Raw genomic sequence first — 21084 nt, 5'->3', positions numbered from 1 at the left:
GAAAGAACTTTCTTGATCGTTCTTGTATTCACATAATTCAATTCCATAAAATGGGATTGAGATGAGAACATAGGTGGTGATAGCTCCAGTGTGAGCATGTCTGTTTTGGTACTCCTTTGGATATGTCAGTCAGGTTAGCTTATCCAGTTCTAAGAGTTTGAGGTAAATTATACATAATAAAGATGTGGTGCTGTGCCAGGACACGCTTGGTTTCAGAGCACAAGCTAGTTGGCTTAGAGTGCTTCTGTGCAGCAGGCGTAGACAAAACTGAGCTGGCAGCATGCTAGCAGAGCCCAGTGCCAGATGCACAGATACTTAAGCTAGCTCTGGGATCAGTGTAGTGCCCTTTGCACCGTAGGGCCTGTTACTTAGGACTGCCTGAACATTTCTGTACTGCTTTTAAACTCAAGCCTGGAGTTGTGCTGCATGAACATGGCAGCTCAGGTGTCGCAGACTCCAGGATCCTAGGCATCACATTTTGCTGTTTAGCTGTGCCTGTGTTGTATGAATAGAAAGTGTTCTGAATTTCTGAAAAATAACTGTGTGAAGCATGTTAACACAGAATTGTCAAGCTCAGTGAGAATGTTGCTTACAGAGTATTTTAAAAATTTATTTAGCCCTTATTATTTTTCTGTTCTTGGTACACTTCCAGTCATCGAAAGGCTTTGAAAATAGGGAATAGTTACAAGTGTTTGTTGCTTATTTATCTCACAAATCCCAGTTTTTCTTTACAATCAATTTTTGTTTTTATTTTTACCAAGGAGCTGGTGAGTTGTCTAGTTTGGATCTGCAAGGTGATTGTATTATCTGTGATGTACTTTCCTTTTGAAACTGTTCTTCTGTTTAGCAGCCTCAATAGTTATGTCCACAGGGTGAGCAAAATTCCGGCGTTAATAGCACTTCATGTCATACATTTCATAAAGATACTTTTTTCATAAATCAATTTATGAACTGCTACTGTTTTGCCTCCTCAGCTGTCTAATTCTGCTGATTTCAACACACTGAGTGATCTTATAATGATCTTGCTTTCTTTCCAGAACCATGAGATTTTCATGTGCTATTCAGACTTTTTTTGGCTTTTGATGATAATTTTAGAAGGTGGCTTTTTCTCTTAGACGTATAAGTAGGTTTGAGATAACATTAAGATTTCCTGTATATTTAAATAAATGAAGTTATGTCTTGAGTTTACTTTAGTAGATACTGTCTGACTTGCTGTCTGTGGTTTATTTCACAGGAGTCTGTTTCTGAAACTGAGAGAATTTCTGAAGGTTCAGATGACCACTAGTTAGTAATCTACACCAACTTAATGTCAGCAAATGCCAGACAGGCTGCCTGATTTATGCATTTTGTGTTTATGGATCCCTAGAACCCATTTTTCTTCCCTCCCTCTTTCTTAAAATTGTTAGCTTGATTTTTCCAGGGTGGGGGATAAATTTTGGAGCTGCTTCCTCTCTTGCACATACTTTAAAAGGGACAGGTATGCAGAGTATGGGGGGGAAAAAAAAGTATCTTGAACTCCATTTACTGTAACTTAGACACTAGCACATTCCCAAACTTTTTATCCTGTTGTAGCTCAGGAATTCACAGAAAAAAAGACTGTATCTTGCTGCTGGTGTCTTAGTATCTTAAATGTGGATGTGTACTACAAAGGAAAAGCAAAAAGCTGACTCTTTAATCATTCATTAGTCTAGAACTGACAAGTTAAAAAGGAGGAGTAGCCAACTGATATACTTTAGATTTTTTTTTTCCATTTCTGATAGAGATGTTATAATATGGTTATGACATAATTCTGCTCTTGACACTGTAGGAAACATCTAACTTTTTAAGTGAAAATTTTTATTTGAGTAATGAACAGTTCTTCTGAGGTTGAAAATGAGCTTGGTGCTCACATGGAGGATATGGTAGAAAATGCAATTGAGTTGAACCATTTTACCTAATAAACTTGCAATATTTTGACAAGTCAGATCTAAATTTTCTTCACTTATGTCTGTTAAGTACTCTTTCTATTTTAGTAGAAAAAGCTATCTATCACAGCTGTGGAAGTAGAGATGATTTTTAAAAAAAAGAACTTGTGAAGAGTATAAAAATTCTGTAAACAAAATACCTTGTATCAAAAAACCTCACTGGTCTTGAAACTTTTAATTTATGTGTTTTCCTTCGGTCCTTATGCTTGATACTTACTGTGGAGGAAATCTAATGAAATTTTTAACTTTACAGGTTGCTACTCCAGGTGTTAAACAAGGACCAGCTTCACAAGCAGCACCTCAGCAGCCAGTAATAGCTGACAAGCAGGCAGGTCATGAACCTGCTTCTCCAAGAAGTCTTCAGCGCTCAAGGTATATTGACATACTTCTCTTTGCTGTACTCTGTTTTTGCTCTTGATCCAATGTATGTTGTATGTGGATTATTCTTTGGCCTATTTATTGAACATATGATTTAACTCTGCTGCTACTGAAAGAATGCAGCTAAATATCTTTGTTACAGAGCTAATGTGGTAGATTCTCTGTTTTACCACTACCACTAGAGTTCCGTTCACAGAAGCAAAATGGAATTAATATTTCTGCCCTGTCACTCTGGAGTCAGTTTTACAAGATTCCTTGTACTGTGATTTCAGAGTTTGGAATTTTTGTTTCTTTCTGTACAGTTATGGGATTAAATGCTTTTAAGTCTGTGTGGTTTAATTAATGTTAGCTGTTTGCAGTGTATTGCTGTAGTGTAATTTGATTTTTACATTAGTGAGAACTTTTGTCTATCAGGTGATTTTGGTAATTTGATTAAAAACATTAAAAATTAAGTTTCACAAATGCTTTTTCTTCGTCAGACTTTTTTTGTCAACATTGCAGCCTATTCAGACGTTGCATGATGGAAACATTTAGCAATGGATTTAAAAGGTGGATTTAGAATCTGTATTTTGTATGCTGTTTTTCTTTTGGAAAGATGGGCTTTTCGTTGTGTAGGATGCTGTGCACTTTATCATATTGGTTCCAGGGGCTGTAACCAAAGATATGTCAGAAGATCCTTCTGTGGTAGAGTCATGGTCTGGAACTGTGACAGGAGGAGATTGCGGGTTAACTTTTTAAGAAGTGCATCATCGCAATGGATCTGTAAATCTACAAGGTGTTGCTGCACTTCTTAAAAGCTAGATTTTTTAGAGTGGTTCAATAAGGTGTGTGGTATGATACTAAAAAAAACCCCAACCGAACAAAAACACCACCACTCCTTCCTTGCCAGCATACCTGAAACCTACATGGTGGTGCTTTCCAGATCATGAAATAGTGAGGTCCTTTTCTCTGCCCTTCTGGGACTAATAATAAAGGGGACCTTTGATTACATGTCATCGATGTGCTAACTTATTGTTAGATTTTCAAATCTGTGTTGTTTTTTGCTGTTTTTGTGGGGAGAAGGGCTTTGGTTTGTGTTTGGGGTTTTTGGGGGAGTGGGTTTCTTGTTTGTTTGTTTCCTTGGTCCCAGTGACCTAACCTGGCATAACCCTTACCCACATTGAGTTCCCTTTAGGGATCTACTAGCCCTCTCTCTGCAAACCATTGCTCTGCTTGGCATCAGCATTTTGCTGGAGAAGGGAAGCTGAGTTTGTCCCAGCAACTGTATCTCTGAAGCAGAGGGGTTGTGCAGGTAGCACTGTCCGTATTTGAGGAGGAGGCAGCACAGGGAGGCAGTGCACAGGTAGAGGAGAGTGTGCAGCCTAGTATCAAATATATTGTGACAATACTGGTATTGTTTAGTATTCTGTATCTCTCAAATTGTTACCCATTTGTGACTGTGGTGTGTTGTGCATCATGAGTTCCTGTGTTTCTGTTTATTTTGGAAGTGTCTCATTTACAAAAAAATGGAAAATGAAGGAACAGATGATTTGGAAAAACCTGTACGACTGGTGTTTTCTTCTGTTTAGTGCAGTGGAGTTGAATGAAAATGGACCATCTCAGATGGTACATTTACTCATCCACAAAACATATCCTGTGTCTGGGCAGTATTTCTGAATTGATACAGAACAGATTATTCCTTTGTAGGTGAAAGCAGTCAGACAAATGGGGGACTGCTCTTGGGGCAGCTCACTTTACTTTTTTGATAGGAATGAACGACAACTTAGCAACCTGAACTATGGACAAGTGGTTCAAAAAGAGGCTCCAGGAATTAAGGTTGCATTTTTCTACAGCTTAAATATATGTTGTGCAGAAGTTAATCACAACTACATTTCCTTTGCTTTTACTATTATTGAAAGTTTTAAGCGAATGGAGCTAAAATTATTTTTAGCTTCTTTGCGGGGAAGTGCTAAGAAATATGTGAATAGCTAGTGATAACTTTAAAGTTGTGATCATTTCAGCTATGTGAGTTAGGAAATTAATGCATTGTAGGCATACAGTGAGTCTTTTTGTATAAGGTGATTCCAGCAACACAACATGAATTATGGCTGTTTTAAAAATTGAACTAAATGGGTGCGTCCATAATTAATAGTTTCATGAGGTTGGTAGTTTCTCTTTGTTTCCAGAAAGTGCTGGGAATATTTTTCCTTTACCTTAGAGAAAGCAAAACTGCTGGAGGGGGAGTTGTTTCCTCCCATTTTTGGTAGGTTTTAAGATTTTGTAGTTTGTGGCAGTGTATTTCAGAACCATCCTGTAGTCATACTCTTGTACAGATGTTTTTGCCTCTCTGGAAGCATTCCATTAACTGTGGCATAGTCAGTCTTTAACTCATCCGGCAACTAAGGCAGGTATTTGGCTTTATTGAAGCACTTAAAAATATAGCAGTAGTTCAGAACTGGCTGTCATTACTGCGTTCATAGCTCCCCCTGCTGCTAACATAGCAGTGCTGGGATATTTTATGACCTTGTATTTTATTCATAATGAAGATACAACTTTATTTTTGAGAAATCCACAGATTTTATTTATTCTCCTGAAATGTTTCTGATGTGTTAGAGTGATTTTTACTGATGAAGTAGCAGTCGGAGAAGCCAGGTTGATAAATGGAGAGGAGGCAAGTCACGGAGGAACTTTGATCCTTTTAGAACCAAGGAGTGAATAAGCATTGCAGGTGGTGCCTCGCTTCTACTTAATAAATGTAGCCTTTCTCTGCACTATCAGCGTGCTGATGCTGTATGAATACATGGCATTATAGAGTAATTTAAGTTGGAAGGGACTTCAGATGAATCTTTCTACAGTTAAGGGTTTGCACTAGTAAGGGGTTTTGACGTAGTTGAGCCAATTACTGAAGGGAACACAGAACTCAAAACCCAATGAATACTTTTCCCCACAGTTACATCATATATACCCTTTTGCAACTTCTGCTGCCTGAAACCAAGGGAAATTTATGCATACAACTCTTAACAAAGCTGCCCGCCAAATTCTTTCTGCATTTTTTTTTTAAATTCTAAGCTTTTCAACAAATTTGGGGTGCTGAAAGGAATGAGGAAGGCTTTGCTGCAGAGCAGTGTGCTGTACCTACTATGTTGGCTGTTTGTTTGGAAACCTGCTCTAATTCTTTGCAAGTGTGAGTGATTAGGATAAATGGCTGGGCATTGGACTGTGAAGATAGTCGCATTATTCTAGGATGTTTTCAGTCCTCAAGGGGGTATGTAAGGTGATGAATAAGATTCCTCTCATATTTGGTTTTTTTTTTTTAATTACTTTATATTGCTTGCAGGCAAGTAGTAAGAAAGTTTTAAGAAGTAGACTGAAATTATGGCCTGTATTGAAAAGCTGCTACCAGTGGGAGAGTGATTGTAAATGTAATCTTAGGAGTAGTGGCTAGGTACTTACATAATTAGTACTACTATTTGTCAGTTATATGTAGTGCCAGAGAACATCGTAACTGTGAGGTACTGCCACTGTTACAGTGCTAGTGATCTTCTTTTGTCCTGGTTGAGATTATTGTTTTGTCTTTCTGTACAAGGATGGAGAGGACAGAGCAGACTGTTTTCATCCTGACCTGTCCTTGTCTGTGTTTGCATGGATAACTAAGTGCTGCTCCCACCTCTTTGCAAAATAGAACAGACTGCTCTCTGTGAGTGTGTGTGGGGTGGAAGTGATTGAACGAATGCTAGAAAAGAAAGTATGAGTGTAGAGGCCTTGTTTTTGCAAGCGATGGGGGGGGGCAGAAAAGGGCACATGCTGAAATGTCAGCTTCTAAGCTTCCCTACCATGGGTTATGTACGACTCCCAGCACAAGTTCTGGATCACCTGGACAGCAGTGCTTGCAAGGAGGGGACAACCCCCCACATTCTGATCCTATGTTTGATAATGATGATATACCAAATAGCAGTTTTGATTCTGGTGAAAATCACACTGAAGTTGTCTATTGGTGATAATATGGAAGTTAAAGAACAGCAATGAGCTCTTACATGTAGCAGAACTGAGTAGCTGCAGCTCTGGCAGTTGTGTTAGATGTGGTTGGATCCATTCCGTATGAGAGTGTAGTGTTCATGGTGGCCGTGATTGCAGGGCTTCTGGACACATGGAAAGTAAGTAGAAGTGATTTTTACATATTTTGGGCAAACTTCTGTAGGTTGTTGGGCTTAATGTTAGGTGTTCAGGTTGTATATCATAATTTTATTGAAGGAAGTGATACAAGTGAAACAAAAACCCTACTTCTTTACCTAGAGAGCTTACCATCCAAGTATAAGGTGGAGGAGGAGCATTTGCAAGTTGGGGAGTATGAGTTGTTGTGGATTCGTCAGTCATATCAGCTTAACAAAGATTTCCCTAAGTGGTACCCACCTTTAGTCACTGCAGCAGAAATAGGCTTTTATAAAGAGATGAAATTCTGAAGAAGGAGCTGTTAACGAGGCCCGTCCCCTACATGAGAAGCATCATGAGGTAGAGAAGAAAAATGTTTTGTGAGAGTGAGTGAGAGGGTAATTATTAGAGGAATGCAGTTTTAAAAAAACCCAACAGCATTGTTTAAAGTAGCAGATAGAATACTTTGTAGGTAACACAATCTTGAGAACTGTGGATGGCAAAAGACTGCTATGCCAAGATCAACATGAGAGGTTTTTAGTAAAAATTCAAGTTTTTGACCAAGAATTATAGTTGCAAAACAGAATTGGAAATGCTGTGGTGTAGTGCTCAGATAATGTAAATGTTGTGTTTGCTTGCATATGGAGACGTGAAAGAGGAAGGTCAAAGGCTTTGTCTAAGGCACAGAGTTTTTGATTGACCCTACAGTACACATATCAACTGAGCAAGTCTCCGTGCATCTGTTCTCCAGCAGCAGGTTAACACACCAAACAGAAAAACAGCAGCGTTATTATGTTCCAGTAAACAGTCAAGTTGGTAGCTACAAACATACTGTTCTCTTGAGGGCTTTAAGTGAGGATGTACAGTATCACAAAGTGACATAGGTGTTTGTGTTTTGGCATTAGTAAATTGTTATACTCTTCAAAGCCCATAGGGTTATATTGTAAATCAGGACATCAGGCTTTGTACTTAATGATTATGTGACACTTGCCAATATTCTGTTGAATAAACCTTGTTGACTGCATCTGATACATCATTATTGAAAGTCTTAGGTTTGCAGCTATTTGAAGGAAGAACATAGATGTATGTGTTCTCTATCCAACACTAAAATGTAGGCACAGCTTACATCACTTGAATGGCTATCAAAGTTAAAGAAAAAACCTGTAGCGCTCAAACAGTTCCCATATGAGTAGGAGATTTGTGGAAAAGCAGCAGAGGTTTGGTCTGCCGGAAGTATTTACTTGTGGTTTAAATGCCTTAAGCAGTTTTGTGGCTGGAAGCAGTGAATTTTAATTGTTTATTTCTCTATAGGCCTACATATGTTTTTAAATGCTCTTTTTTTTTCAATTCTTTCAGTAGTCAGAGAAGCCCATCACCAAGTCCAAATCATACCTCTAGCACTAGTGCATCAAATTCAACACCTGCACCACAAAATACATCTGTACGACCCACTTGTTCATTAACGCCTACGCTAGCAGCACACTTCAATGAAAATCTTATAAAGCATGTTCAAGGCTGGCCTGCAGATCATGCAGAAAAGCAGGTGAGTACACTTGTGCTTTGTTCCCTGTGAGAGTGCAAAATGTGTAGCTTAAAATCTGATTTCCTTAAGCAGGTTGTTTTTCTTAGCAATTAGAAGTATTTAAAAAACCCTGATGCTTGGCCTTAGCCAGAAGAGAGGAGAGGGGAGAGAGCTTAGGCCAGACCTGCAGGTTTTACATGTGATTGCCATTTAGCAGTTGCTGTTTTCAGTTTTGCCTAAAGTACCAGTGCTTTTGAAATTATCTTAGATTAATATCTGTCTTCATAACAATTTTTTTACTGCCAAAGTTCTGTTGAAATTTACAAAGAAGATAAATTTCAACAATTTTCTCTAATAATGATATTTTTGTTATGTGGAAAATGTTATGAATTGGGTGACAGAGTTAAACTACTCCACAGTTTGAGTCACTCAGTTGTTAGCTCTACACAGTGAAAAAGGAACTCTGCCTTGTTTGTTGTACCCAGTTTTTAATATGATGTAGAGGACTCAGACTGAATTTGGGCTATTTTTACATAATGGGAAATCCAGTAGAATTGCCATCCATATTTTATAACTTAACTGCATGAAACCCATCCTGTTGTGGTAATACAGGGAAACTGGATGCATGTCAGCTGCTTGGAATGTATTACTCAAAGGAACCATATTGGTTATTGAGTCTAGTTCAACTCCTTTCACAGGCAACCCTGTCTGACACAGTCTGTATGGGATATTAATCTTAACTAGCCCAGTTTACTTTGGTCTTTTGAAGAGTGGTTGCATGCTGTCTCAAGCCTATACTGGAAGCTTTTGCGTAGTAACTTGGAGGATGACTTTTACATGTGGAGTCTAGACTGATACCCTATTTGGACTCTGGAGTTCTTGTTTTGTTTCTTTTCATTGATTTTTTTTTTTAATTCAATTTTAAAACATTACCAACCTATACTGAGTCAAATGACAGAGCCATTGCTATGGAATGTGTGTGTAAGGAAATTGTGCAGCACAGCCAGTTGTCTCTGTGGCCTTGGCCCATGGTTTTGATAGTGTTATTTTCACTGTGTACTGAATTGACATACATCTTAATGCATAAAATACAGATTTATACAGGTCATAGGTAATTTTTCCCCACTGCCAGTAATAAAGAGATTTAAAAAAACAAACAGCTAATGCTAGGTAGTCATGTACTCAGTCACATACTTTAACCTTTGTGCCAAGTGTTGCATGCTGTATTGTCCTGACTGCTATTTCAGGTAATTTCACGTGACAGTGTTGTTCATAGACCAGTTTTGAATAGTAACATTTGAGGGACTTAAGTCAGATATTTGATAGAAAAAGTGAATGAAAGTATAGGTGCAATATATAGTGAAGAAGGTAAGCTAGATGGAAGTGGAGAGGCTAAAATATGCAGTGCCTTGATTTCTTCAGATTTCTAACCAGATGCAAGCTTAAATTGAAATTAGGACATAAAAGCACATGCCAGAGTAAACTGAAAAATAAATAAGTTAATAAATTAGGTGGGCCAACACAGGTATGTGTTAAAGTAGTTAGACTTGAAGAAATGTCCAGTGCAGCAATGAGTAGCTAAAACAATTCTTGAACCACTAGCAGTTATCTCACTGAACTCATAAGAAACAGTTCATATGGAAAAAAATAATCCAGTAATGTGATTAATTAGAAAATAATCAACATAACTATCTTATCTTTAAGGAATGTGAGAAATGGAATTGTAGGTGGTCTGAACTCAGTAACTGCGGAGGTACTTTGAGTACTGAACAATATCTAAGTAGAAAAAATGTTGAATTTACTTTTTTACAAATAGCTCAAAAGAAAAGCCTGATAATAGTCAGCATGGACTTTTTAGAAAGAAATTATGTAAGTTTTTGTGGGTTTTTTCGGGTTTTTTTGTTTTGTTTTGTTTTGATAAAGTATCAGGCTTTGGTAATATGGGAAGGCAGTAGATGTTGATAAATATCCTGATTTGCAGCAAGACTGTTAACACCTTTTAACAAGGATCTTGTAAGCAAAAAAATAATTTAAGGCCTTTTAAATGAGATTGCTTTAAGATGGGTGACTGGTCAGCTTAAAATGAAGTACTTTGAAAGTCATTATTGATAGTTTATTTGCTGGGAGCATTAGAGAGATAAAGAGAGAAACCCTTGATGCTGTGTAAGCACTGCTCAGGAATGGCTAAAACAGTACTGTGTTGTCAACACTGTTTTGGTCACAAATCCGAAACATAACTCCATCCCACTCAGACCCAGTACAGCAGAGAATAACATTGCTAAAGAGTAATACTGCAGGGAAGGATCTATTTGAATTTATTTTTTTTTTCAGTATGCCACTTGCAAGAAGTCCTCTTTCTTTATTGCAGTGTGATACACAGGACCTCAGAGTAATTATGCTAGTCTCCTTGGTGCTGTTGAGGAGTACTCTGTAGTCCTATGTCCAGTTTAGTGACAAGACTTGAAGAAACACACAAATCAGGGATAGGTCATGCTTTCTAAATGTACACTTCTGCTTATCTCCACCTGACTAAGTGGGGATATTAAAACAGTGGAATTTGTCTGGAAGAGAACACCTGAAGAGGGGTTGCAAAGTTGTTTTTCCTGTATAAGGTAGCTGGAAAGAAGATGACATTCAATGATTTTTGTCACTAAGGCTTAATTTACATGGGAAATTTAAGTCTGCCATTGAAATAGTGGACAGAGACTTTTAACTACTTGAACAAATTACTTTGGAAGCTTGGAGCCCTGTCACCTACTGTCTTTCAAGATGGCTGGGTAAACATTTGTTAGACTCAAGGAAATCTAAACCATCCCTGCCTTAGCATGGGTCTGGGTTAGACAGTGTCTTGGCAGCCAGTGTTGTTGATTTCTGATTCTAAATGGGCTTTTGTAGAAACTTTAATGTATTTCTGATTTAATTCCCTTTTGAAGTTAGAATGCTTTGCTGTTTCAAGACACGCTCATCCAGGAATCCTCTGGCTGCAGCCAGTTGTTCCCAGTCTGTGATTCAAAATACTAAACTTTACGTGTAACTGTTGCAGGCATCAAGATTACGTGAGGAAGCCCATAACATGGGAAGTGTCCATATGTCAGAAATTTGTACTGAATTAAAGAATTTAAGGTCTTTAGTTCGAGTATGTGAAATTCAAGCAACTTTGCGTGAGCAAAGGTAAGTGTGCGCTCTGTGTTTGTTTTCAAAATGGTAATTTTCAGTGTCGTATTAGGATTCCCATTCTGGCATTGTTTTGCATGAGTTATATTTACTGATGACTTTGTAAGTATGCTAATAGTTGCCAGGTTTACAAGTTGTCTTCCCTGTGTATGTTCTACCTGTTTACCACACAGATACCTCTTAGTCTCTAGTGAACAGAAACAGATATGCAACTTCTGTATATATTTTCACTAAGATGGAAAAGAAATATCTTTCCAGATACATAGGTGCATTAGGAAAAACTGATTAACTCACACTAGTTCAGCATACTTCTAAAACGTCTGTCCAAACATGATGCAAAGATCACATAGGTTTGTATCAATCTTAAACAGTACAGTTTGCGTGAGACATTTGTTAGGTCTAAAGCTGGAACAAGTTTGAAGGGGTCTCATTGATATCGCAAGCTAAGGAAAAAATAATGTTTGTTACTTAGGTAGGAGGTGTCTGAGAAGATCTTGGGGTTCTTTAGTAAGACTTTGATTATAGCAAAGTAGACTTCTGCTGCTACATCAGTAATAGAGGGTGTCTTGTGTATCACTGGAGCAACACACAGCCACGTTGTTAAAGACTTGTGCAAGATTGACACAAGTTCAGTCTTACAAATAGATGCTGAAACTCTTCACCTGTAGTCGTGATCCTGAGTCAGCTTTCATATTCAGTTTCCTTTTTAATGATATTATTCTAAGTCACACTACAGTTTGAATGCAGTGATTCTCATTTACTGTTCTAAGCCACTGTAATAGTTTTGCATGCTGTTTAAACAACTGTCTTTATCCTAGAAGCTCTTGCTTTTTGGCAGTTGGTGAAACAATCGTTGTAGTCAGAAGTAGACTATAATATATTTGTAAATCTTAACTAATAAAGATTCTAAAATGTCCTTTCTTACCAAAATCTTATTGTATAACTTCATTACATAAAGTACAGTTTCTGTAGAATATTTAATGAACTGCTTGGTTTTTTACAGATTAAATAAAATCTCCTAAGGTTTCATTTCTGTCTCTGGGTGCACATTTATCTAAAATAACATGTCAAATGCCATTGTTCAGCTCACTAAATAGCACCTTGTTTCTTGTACACTGTGTATCGTTAAGCTATCAATGGATAATGATTATTATGACTTTGAATCTATGATAACATGTATCTTTTATTTTTGCTGCAATCCCAAAAATGTGGAATATATGGCATAAGTAACAAGTTGGTGGGGGGAGGCTTTTGCAACGGATGGGATTATCAAAGCCAATACATTTGAATGATGATATTATTTCTATACTTTTGCATAGAAGAGAACTATTTAAATTTGTTCTGAGAGGGAATTTTATCTCTGGGCAGAGCACGGATATTGTGTTAACCGTAATTGACATCATGTGAAAAGTCACTTTTCATTGACTGATTTATTTCATATGCCCACACCTTTTATAAGGGAATTGCTTTTAATGGTGAAATATTTTGAGATTGGAGCTTACCATAACTAGACACTACCTTTAGAGTAAAGTCTTATATCAGCCACAGGGCCAAGTACTAGAAATGAAGTGTTGCACCTAGAAGAAAAATTCCTTGTTTAAAAAGATTTACAAGTGCCTTGGGTGGTTGTACAGTTGGAAAAACTCCATGACACAGGCATAACACCATTCTTTGGAATATTCAGTTACTCAGCATACTCTTCCAGTGTCCTGTGTTTTCTGGGAGATAAATTCAAGTGAAGAGCAGGCTTAGACATAACTGTGTATCAGTCATAATGAAATACAGCAGCTTAATTTTTTTAACTAAGGAATCAAATACTGCAGGTCTTTGCTCGTCTGTATGTAGTGTTTGTAGGTGATTGAATGGGTTGGGAATTCATTTAAAATATTTGAAATTTATTAATAGAACTAAGGAGTTTGCTATCATTTGCTGAGGTTGTGGAAGTACTTACGTAGAATTCAATATCTTTGTGTAACAAAAATGTTTATACTAATTGAACTCTTTTCTCTTGCAGGATACTATTTTTGAGACAACAAATTAAAGAACTTGAAAAGCTAAAGAATCAGAATTCCTTCATGGTGTGAAAAGTTGTAAACAATTGCACATGGTTTTGAGTACAGGAACTATTAAATTGATGCCCAGTCTTAACACTTTTGAGCTGCATTTGAGTAGACTTTGGACCGTTGAGCTGGGCAGAAAAAAAGTTGACATGGGGAAGGGGACAGGAGGGAGTCAAATTCAGGGGAAAGATACAAGAATGATTTGTAAAACCCTTGAAATGTAGATTTCTTGTAGATGTATTCTTCACGTTGTAAATATGTTTTGTAGAGTGAAGCCATGGGAAGCCATGTGTATCAGAGCTTAGACATCCAAAACTAATCAATGCTGAGGTGGCTAAATACCTAGCCTTTTACATGTAAACCTGTCTGCAAAATTAGCTTTCTTTTTTTTTTCTTTTTTTTTTTTTTTTTAGTTAATTTATCATTCAGAAATCTTACATTTCCTAAAATTCAATGCAAGCGCCAGGCGATGTGTGTCTAAGGCTGCAACAATTTGGGTAATGTACAAAATATAATGAAACAACTGTTACCACACTTGCACCGTATTGAGAGCAGTGCTTCTCCATTTCTGTTTTACAGAGAAATGTTTTTCATTTTCTGTGTTCCATTTCCCCATGAAATCCTAAATCTGATTTTATCAGTTTTTTAATGCTTCTAATTTTCTCTTTTCTTAAGGCACTGTTGCTATGGCACTTTTTCTATAATCTTTTCATTCCTGTGTACAGTAGCTTAAAATTGCAGTGATTGAGCATAACTCACTTGTTTGTATAAATTATTGAAACGTATTTCCATTTGCACCCTGTAAGAATGGACTTATAGTACTGCTGGGCATGTGTGCTGAAAGTACATTACTTGCTCAAATATAAGGAAATAGCCCAATGAACATGTTAACATGGTTGTGGGAGGGGAAAGAGGAAAAAAAAGCTAGTCAGATGTGAATTGTATCTGTTGTAATAAACATGTTAAAACAAAGAAACACTGGTTTTCATTTCCTTTGGTCAACACACATTAAAATTTGGTCTGTTTGGGGACTCTTAATTAGAACTGTTCTTGTTGAACATTTTTGTACTTAAATAATTCCTCAAGGGAGATTTTGTTTAAAACTTGTAAACAGGAAAATGTGTATAAAATATTTAATGAAATATAAAATTCAACAAGAATGATTTAAGACACCTCCCCAACAGTTGTCATATGTTAACTCCTGGTTTACCTGTCTTGATATTATGACATTTCATTTCGAAGGATGTTTGTGTTGTAGCTAACTGTTTAAGTCTGGTGCTGACTGCTGTTCTTAACCATCACAAAACGCTGAATTTGTGTAATTGGAGCAACCCACCGCTTGAAAATGGTGGCAAAGCTCAGCTTTGTATATTGTTTCCTAAAGTATATTAAAAAATAAAAAAGAAACTATTGCTACTACAAAATAAATGTGACTTTTTCTTTGCTTAAAAACAACAATAATAACAGTGATGCCAGTACTAGTTAAATACTGGCAGAGGTGCTTATGTTACAGTAGTCTCTTAAGTAAGAAAGATTGTAGGTGACAGAATAAAAAAAAAAGAGATTAATGATAAAGGTGTTGACATGTGATGCTACATGTTTTGTTCCTACAAAATACTGTCTTTCAGCACCAGAAACATTACTTGATTTTTGTTTTGCCTTGTCTCATGTTGAGCTGGCTCAGACTGATTTTTAAAAGCAGTTTTTAGTCAGTGGAAGCTGAATGCTGTGTCCTAACAAGACATTGCAAATGGAACAAGCTGAAATAACTAACAACAAAAAATCAGAAATCAGGACAAATTGACTTGTAGTTGTTCCTTACTTTTTAACCCAGTATGTGCTGTTGTGTTTCATATCATGCAAATGGTTGGTTTTGCTCAGAAACTGGAAGTAGAATAATCTTGAATGAATTAACTTTTAACATGCATTGTTTCTGCATTTTTAGAGACCCAAGGCCAAGTGACAGAAGGCTTCCTGAGACTCTTGTATTTGCCTAATGTGCTGTTTCCTGTAATGCTCATGGTCTTGAGGTTGCTCAAGTGTAGGGCAATAGCATGTGAAATGGATGGACGTACACCACTGTCTGTCCTTAGTTATGGTATTTTGCTGTTTAGTTACGTGATAAGACAGAGATTGCTTCTGTCTTAATAGATATTTTGGGCCTATTTCCCATGAGCTTATTTTGTTCCCTTTTGATTCATATATCACCCTCTGTAACATCCTGTGTCAGTGAGCTTTACAAGTTAATTTTGTTCTGTATAAAATCACTTTGGACCTTTTTTTTTTAAGCCTCTGGTTTGAATGAATTTTCTTATACGCCTAACTGCTGCCTGTGATCTTATTATTCATTGTTTTACAGAAGAGTCTCTCTTCCGGCTTAAAGAGTACTAGGCTGTTTTATCACATGCAAACTTTCATAATGCACGAATGGTCACAAGTAACTTGGGAGTAACGAGGATTAACATTTTACTTTAACCCCTTAAAAATACATGCATACATATACATTCATTAGACAGAGACGCGCGCTCTCTCTTCAGGTGTTGTCCTCCCTAGCTAATGCAATAAAGGCTGCTACTTTGTCAGCATCCAGTGGCATACTGAAAGCTCGTTGGCTTGTGTATTTGCTCACCATGCAATAGCTTTCCACCCCTATCCTCCACAGCCTTCTACAGCCTGGAGCTGGTGTTAGCTGAGGAGTGACAGCTTGCCAAACTCTTCACTAGCATCAGGCAAGCTGGAGAAGAGGATTGGAGGCACTGCTGTAAAGGTAGATGCTAACCAAATGATGGGGACTGAGTTCATGTCCTTCAAAATGGCTTCACAAATATAAAAATGCAATTTTGACCTTACTGTGTGATCTGGAGACCCTCTTCAGTGACAGGCAGAAACTGGCCTTCTGTATATAGCCTGCGGGGTGGGGGGTGGTGGGGGGAACCTCAGGTTTTTCTCCTTCCTAACAGATCTCTATCTGAAGCTGGACTACAAAGAAAAGGGCAGGTGCACTGAGAGCTGTTACAAGATTACCAGGTTATCATGTATTATGTGTCCTGAAACGGATGCTATCATTTCAAATGTAGTTGACATTGTTTAATGAATTGGATCGTTCTACACCTGCAAGTCAAATCAAGTGAATTTCCTCTGGGGCAAATCTTGTTTCCTTCCTAGGCAGGTGTTCAGAAATAATTTATTGGATTTGTGGGATGTGTTTTCTATATTAATTACCTGATATGGGTAGTCAAGGAATAGTGATGAGAAACTGATAAAAGAACTTGTTGCATATGTTGCTCTTGCTTTTCCTGTTATGCATTTGTTAACTATTTTGTATAATAGAGGTACGGTCTTTAGAACTACTTAAGAGATTGACTGAGCCTGTACAACCATACTGCAAGCAGTGCAATTAGGATAGTATTTTATCATCTGTGGTTGCATGCTCAAGGAACTCCAGCAGAAGGAGGGGTTAATATAATTATAAAACCACGTGACTGATCCAAGGGACTCCCATGTGTGATGCTTTTACAGTTGTGCCATCATTTGTAACTATTAAGGCTCTCTGATATCTTTGAAGGTCTGTGTATTTTTTTTAAACTGGCCTTGATCCTAAGATGCTGTGGTCAGATGCTCAACTTTGGTCAACTTTCCCTGCTTAGACTGATCTCTTGCAGTGATGCAGTGTCTCCTCTTCAGACTTGTTTTATTAATTCTATCTCCTTTGGTAGGAGCATTGCGTCTTTTGATGGACACCAGTGCTGTCTTTACTGTGGCAGTTAAAAACATAGAAAGGGTATGTCAATTGGGGCCAGAGAGAATTAAAAACATTTCCATTCTTTTTTTGGAGCAGCCTCATTGCAGGAGTATCCCCAAAGGTATTTGAGAAAATACTGGGTAGTTATGCCACATCTCCTAAGTCAGAAAAGGCCATGTCTTACTGTCACCCTTTCATTCTGGTGTCACCCTGCCTATGATGATATCCTGAGGACTTACCACAGCAGAGCCCTTTGTTGCTGTGAGTTTGGTCAACTTTGCATATTCTGCTGAAAGGAAGGAGTGATGTGCCCTAAGCATCGCTGTCACCATGCTTTGGGGGTACTCGTGAGTCAGCTGCGTGTAAGGGGCTGTCACTTACTCTATACCTAAATTAACATTTGACTACTATATATTTCAAGTCCATTCTTGGAGTTGGGAGCTGGATATTTCTGTGAATACATTGCCCCTATTGCTGTTCCTGGAATAATAATCTGTCCTCGCCAAAACACAATCTGATTTACAGACGTAAGATGATAATGAGGCAATTCTGGATGTTTTAAAAATACTGCCTTGATTTTTGAAAGTTTCCTGCAGAGGAATATTCTGAGCTAAAGTGCCATCTCATTGACATTAGCACTGCGCTTCTGCCCATAATTAATAATTAATAATATGTGGGGGTTTCTTTTGGGGTTTTTTTGTTTGTTTTCTTATTTATTTTATATTATTTCATAAGAATTGGAGCTTTTGATGTAGGAGGAATTTGTTTCTTTGCCCAGCCTAACTTCTTCTTTGGCAGTTGTTCTCTTTTGCAGTTAGTCAAGCAAAAGCTTCCATTTGCAACTAAGGTCCATATATATGTTGACTTCTTTTGCAAAGAAGATTGTTATCAGCTGTGATATATTTTTGGATTCCAGTTAAACATCACACCTTTTCAGATATTTGTTAAGTTCCTTCATCTTCTACCTCTTTAGTCTCCTACAACAGGCATTTGGAAAGAGTCAGTCTTTCATAGCTGTAGGCACCAGCTCTATTCTTCTAACCTGCCTGGATGCCTGTGTTTGCTGGTGCTGCACTAATTCGCCTGGAATTGTGCCTGGAATCGTGCCTGGAAGATGGTCCTTGCTACAAATTTCTCTATTTCCCAACCATGGCTTTTTGTTTGAAGATTCTGAGGGAAAGGACTGATGTAGACTTTCTGGCAATTAGGGCGCCAGCTAGCTGAGGATCTAGAAGTAATGAAGCACTTTTTGTCTCCCCAGTAAAGGCACTAACCCGTCTGATCTAGGACTTCCTAAAGAATGAGCTGTCAGGTTGTGTCTCCCAGAGGTTCTAGTGTTGTTGCATCCCAAACATGTCCTGCCTGGAGCAGCTAGGTCATATGGCAGCTGTACTGCATGGCTCCATAACCAGACTTTGCACACCAGGTTTGCAAACATGGCTTGAACAACCGTATCTTTCCAGCAATTATTCAATGCATGTGACAGTATTTTGCCACCTTCTGTTAGTCACAGCTGCCAGAGAGCATTTGCAAAGGTTGCCATCTACTTCTGTGAGCAGTGCCATGCTCAAAGATGAGTCCCTTCACTCCAGTTTGAAAACTCAAAATTTGGGCTGAATGAAAAGTGTGTTAAAATAGTTAAGCTCAGAATGGTCGGTTATTGCTCATCTTCCCTTTTACTGTATGCTACAAGAAAAGTAATCCAGTTAATTCTGGATAATACCATTGCAGACATCTGCACAGTAGCTGAATGGTGCAAGTCACTTATGTTGATTCTCTTCCTCTCTTCCTCACAAATTTCTAAAATTGATACATGGAGGCCTGTTAGCATGTTGCCTTTCAGAGCTCTGAACAGCTTCCTGCTCCTGCCTGGCCAAGCAGATTTGCTGTCAAGATCTTACATGCTTCTCTGTCCAAAAACTCTGTGATTGGATCTTTTTTTCAGTGTAATTGGGATGCTGTCGCAGTTTGATCACGGTTCCTGTTCTTCTGCTAGATGTGTCCTCGTTAGCAGCAGAAAGCTTGTGTAGTAGGAAGGGTTATTTGGCAAAGTGACTGAAGCCCGTGGCAGATGGTGCTACAGAAGGTGAATGTGTTGTCAGCAAGTCTGGACTCCTTGATGGTGCCAAGGGGCTCTGATGTCCATCAGCTCCATCCGGGTTCCTTTAGCTGCTGCTCTGCATGCTCAGAAAAAAGGCTTTTTCCTTCTTCCACATTTTGAAAGGTTTAACTGAACTTTTTCTTCTTCTCGGGGATTCAATTCCACAGTATGTTTTCTATCTTTTTTGAAATTGAAAAGCTATTAAACCCCTGACAGCATGTCCTTGTCTTCAATTGCTAAATAAAACTGGCCTTCTGCTTGCAGTAACATTGCCAGTAGAAGCATGGATAACTGAACCTCTTGATACTATTCTTTCTTTGGGACAAAAAATCCGAGTTTGCTTTGACCTAGGGTGGTATCCAAATTTCACTTAATTAAGAAAATAGAATAATTAATTTGTTGTATATTTTGTTCTAATGTCCCCTGGCATCTCTCCACCTGAGCAATTAGAGCCGGGGTGTGTGCGCGCACAGTGCACACTGATAGGACAACATCTTTAAGTACTCGTTTGCTTCATAGGTGGTTTCAGTGAAAGAATTGCTTGTTGAGGGTGAGGCTTTGCACAGTGGGAGAGCTTATCTGACATCCAGCTCCTTGCGAAGAGAACAGACCCTTCCTTATTGCTTCCGTGCTCCTGGTGCTGTGCTCCTGCTGGGTCCTTTGTGCCAGCACTGAAGCCGTTCAGGGAGCAAAGCCCCAGCGGAAACCTGCTGGTGAATGTGTTTGAGGACTTCCCAGGCTGAAGAGGCTCACACCAAGGGGCCAAGGAAGGGCAGGGCCGGCATCTTCTGGCATTGAAAGGCAGGTCGGAGTAACTCTCAGGGCAGCAGTAAACTCAAATGGTACAGACTGCCTGCTCTTAAAACTCCGAGGTATGTGTGCAGAGAGAAGGGCTCGGGGCATGGAGGCTGCTCCAAGTTAGGCATGTTTTTCTGAGGTTCGGATGCCTGTATGCTTTCATCTGAAGATTTCATCTTTGTGAATGTTTACCTTCTGTGCAGCTGAACAAAATCTTAACCTATCAACCAAACTGCCCTATTAACTGCTACATGAATTTTCAACTAAGCATGAGTAAAGGTGTAACGATTAACTGTGCTCTCAATAATATATTTAAAACAAAGCACCCATCCCAAAGCAATGTGTCTTAATAGGTTTGGAATGCCAATAGAGGAATGCCTCCAAGGAGATGCTGTTCCTCTTAACTGTTACTCCCTGGTAAACTAACACTGAGCTGCTGTTCTTGCCCTGGATGGTTTCTTTAGATACCAAACCTCTCTCAAGAATGAGGAAAATTCAACTCTGCTGTCCTCATCTGCCATCTGACGAGTTTGGAGCATTTCCTGAACTCCTAAGTTGTTCCATAAGGATTTTGCAGGCTCCCCTGTGGGAGCCTTGTGAGCAACCACGTGTCCTCACCGCAGGTCCCAGCAGCCTGCCAGGCTGGGGATGTCCCACAGCTTGCGGGTCAGCACGTGTGCTCGGCAGACATCTGTCTGGTGCGCTGGTACGTGGAGAAAGGGCTTGCACCTCTCTGTGTGCTTTCTCTCTCTCCCGACAATCTGCCTTACTGATGTGGCAGCTGAAGCTGTGTTCGATGTCTGCTTGGGGGAGAACACAGTATCTGAGATGGTCCAGTGCTGCCCCAGCTCAGGAGACACAAACTAGTCCCAGCCTGGTAAAAAGCCTCTGCCCCAGCTGGCACGGCTTTACTCGGTTGGAGTCTTTAGTGATGTAGTAGCTCAGGAAGCTCCAAGGTGCAGGAATCTTTCTGGCACCCACGAGGGATCCAACCCTGGAGGGTCAGAGCAAGAGAACCACCAAAATGATGGTGCAGAGAACACAGCAGGGTGTCAGACCTCCCCTGAACTGCCTCAAGCACTGTTACTACAGCTAACTCAGATCTAATTTTGACAATGCCAGGCCAGACCCCTGTTCCTCTGGGAACTGGGTTCCTTTTGTTTAAAATGCATTGTTACTATTTTGGGGGCTCCGATATACCACCTAGAATAATCTTT

The 21084-nt window shown here is 38.8% G+C and overlaps 1 protein-coding gene across 1 annotated transcript; it reads left to right on the top strand.

The window, feature by feature from the left end:
• Positions 1 to 2217: 2217 nt before the first annotated feature.
• On the top strand, positions 2218 to 14394 carry LOC104468834 (WW domain-containing adapter protein with coiled-coil-like; the record flags this gene model as incomplete). Its single annotated transcript, XM_010083088.1, has 4 exons — positions 2218 to 2336; positions 7827 to 8013; positions 11036 to 11163; positions 13181 to 14394. Coding segments are annotated over 4 exons (504 nt in total), but the record flags the coding sequence as incomplete, so codon positions are not given.
• Positions 14395 to 21084: the final 6690 nt, after the last annotated feature.

This window comes from Pterocles gutturalis, unplaced genomic scaffold, assembly GCF_000699245.1.
Source record: "Pterocles gutturalis isolate BGI_N339 unplaced genomic scaffold, ASM69924v1 scaffold18535, whole genome shotgun sequence".
NCBI lineage: Eukaryota > Metazoa > Chordata > Aves > Pterocliformes > Pteroclidae > Pterocles > Pterocles gutturalis.
Note: the sequence above shows the minus strand (reverse complement) of the source record. Positions and strands in the feature narration are given on the sequence as shown.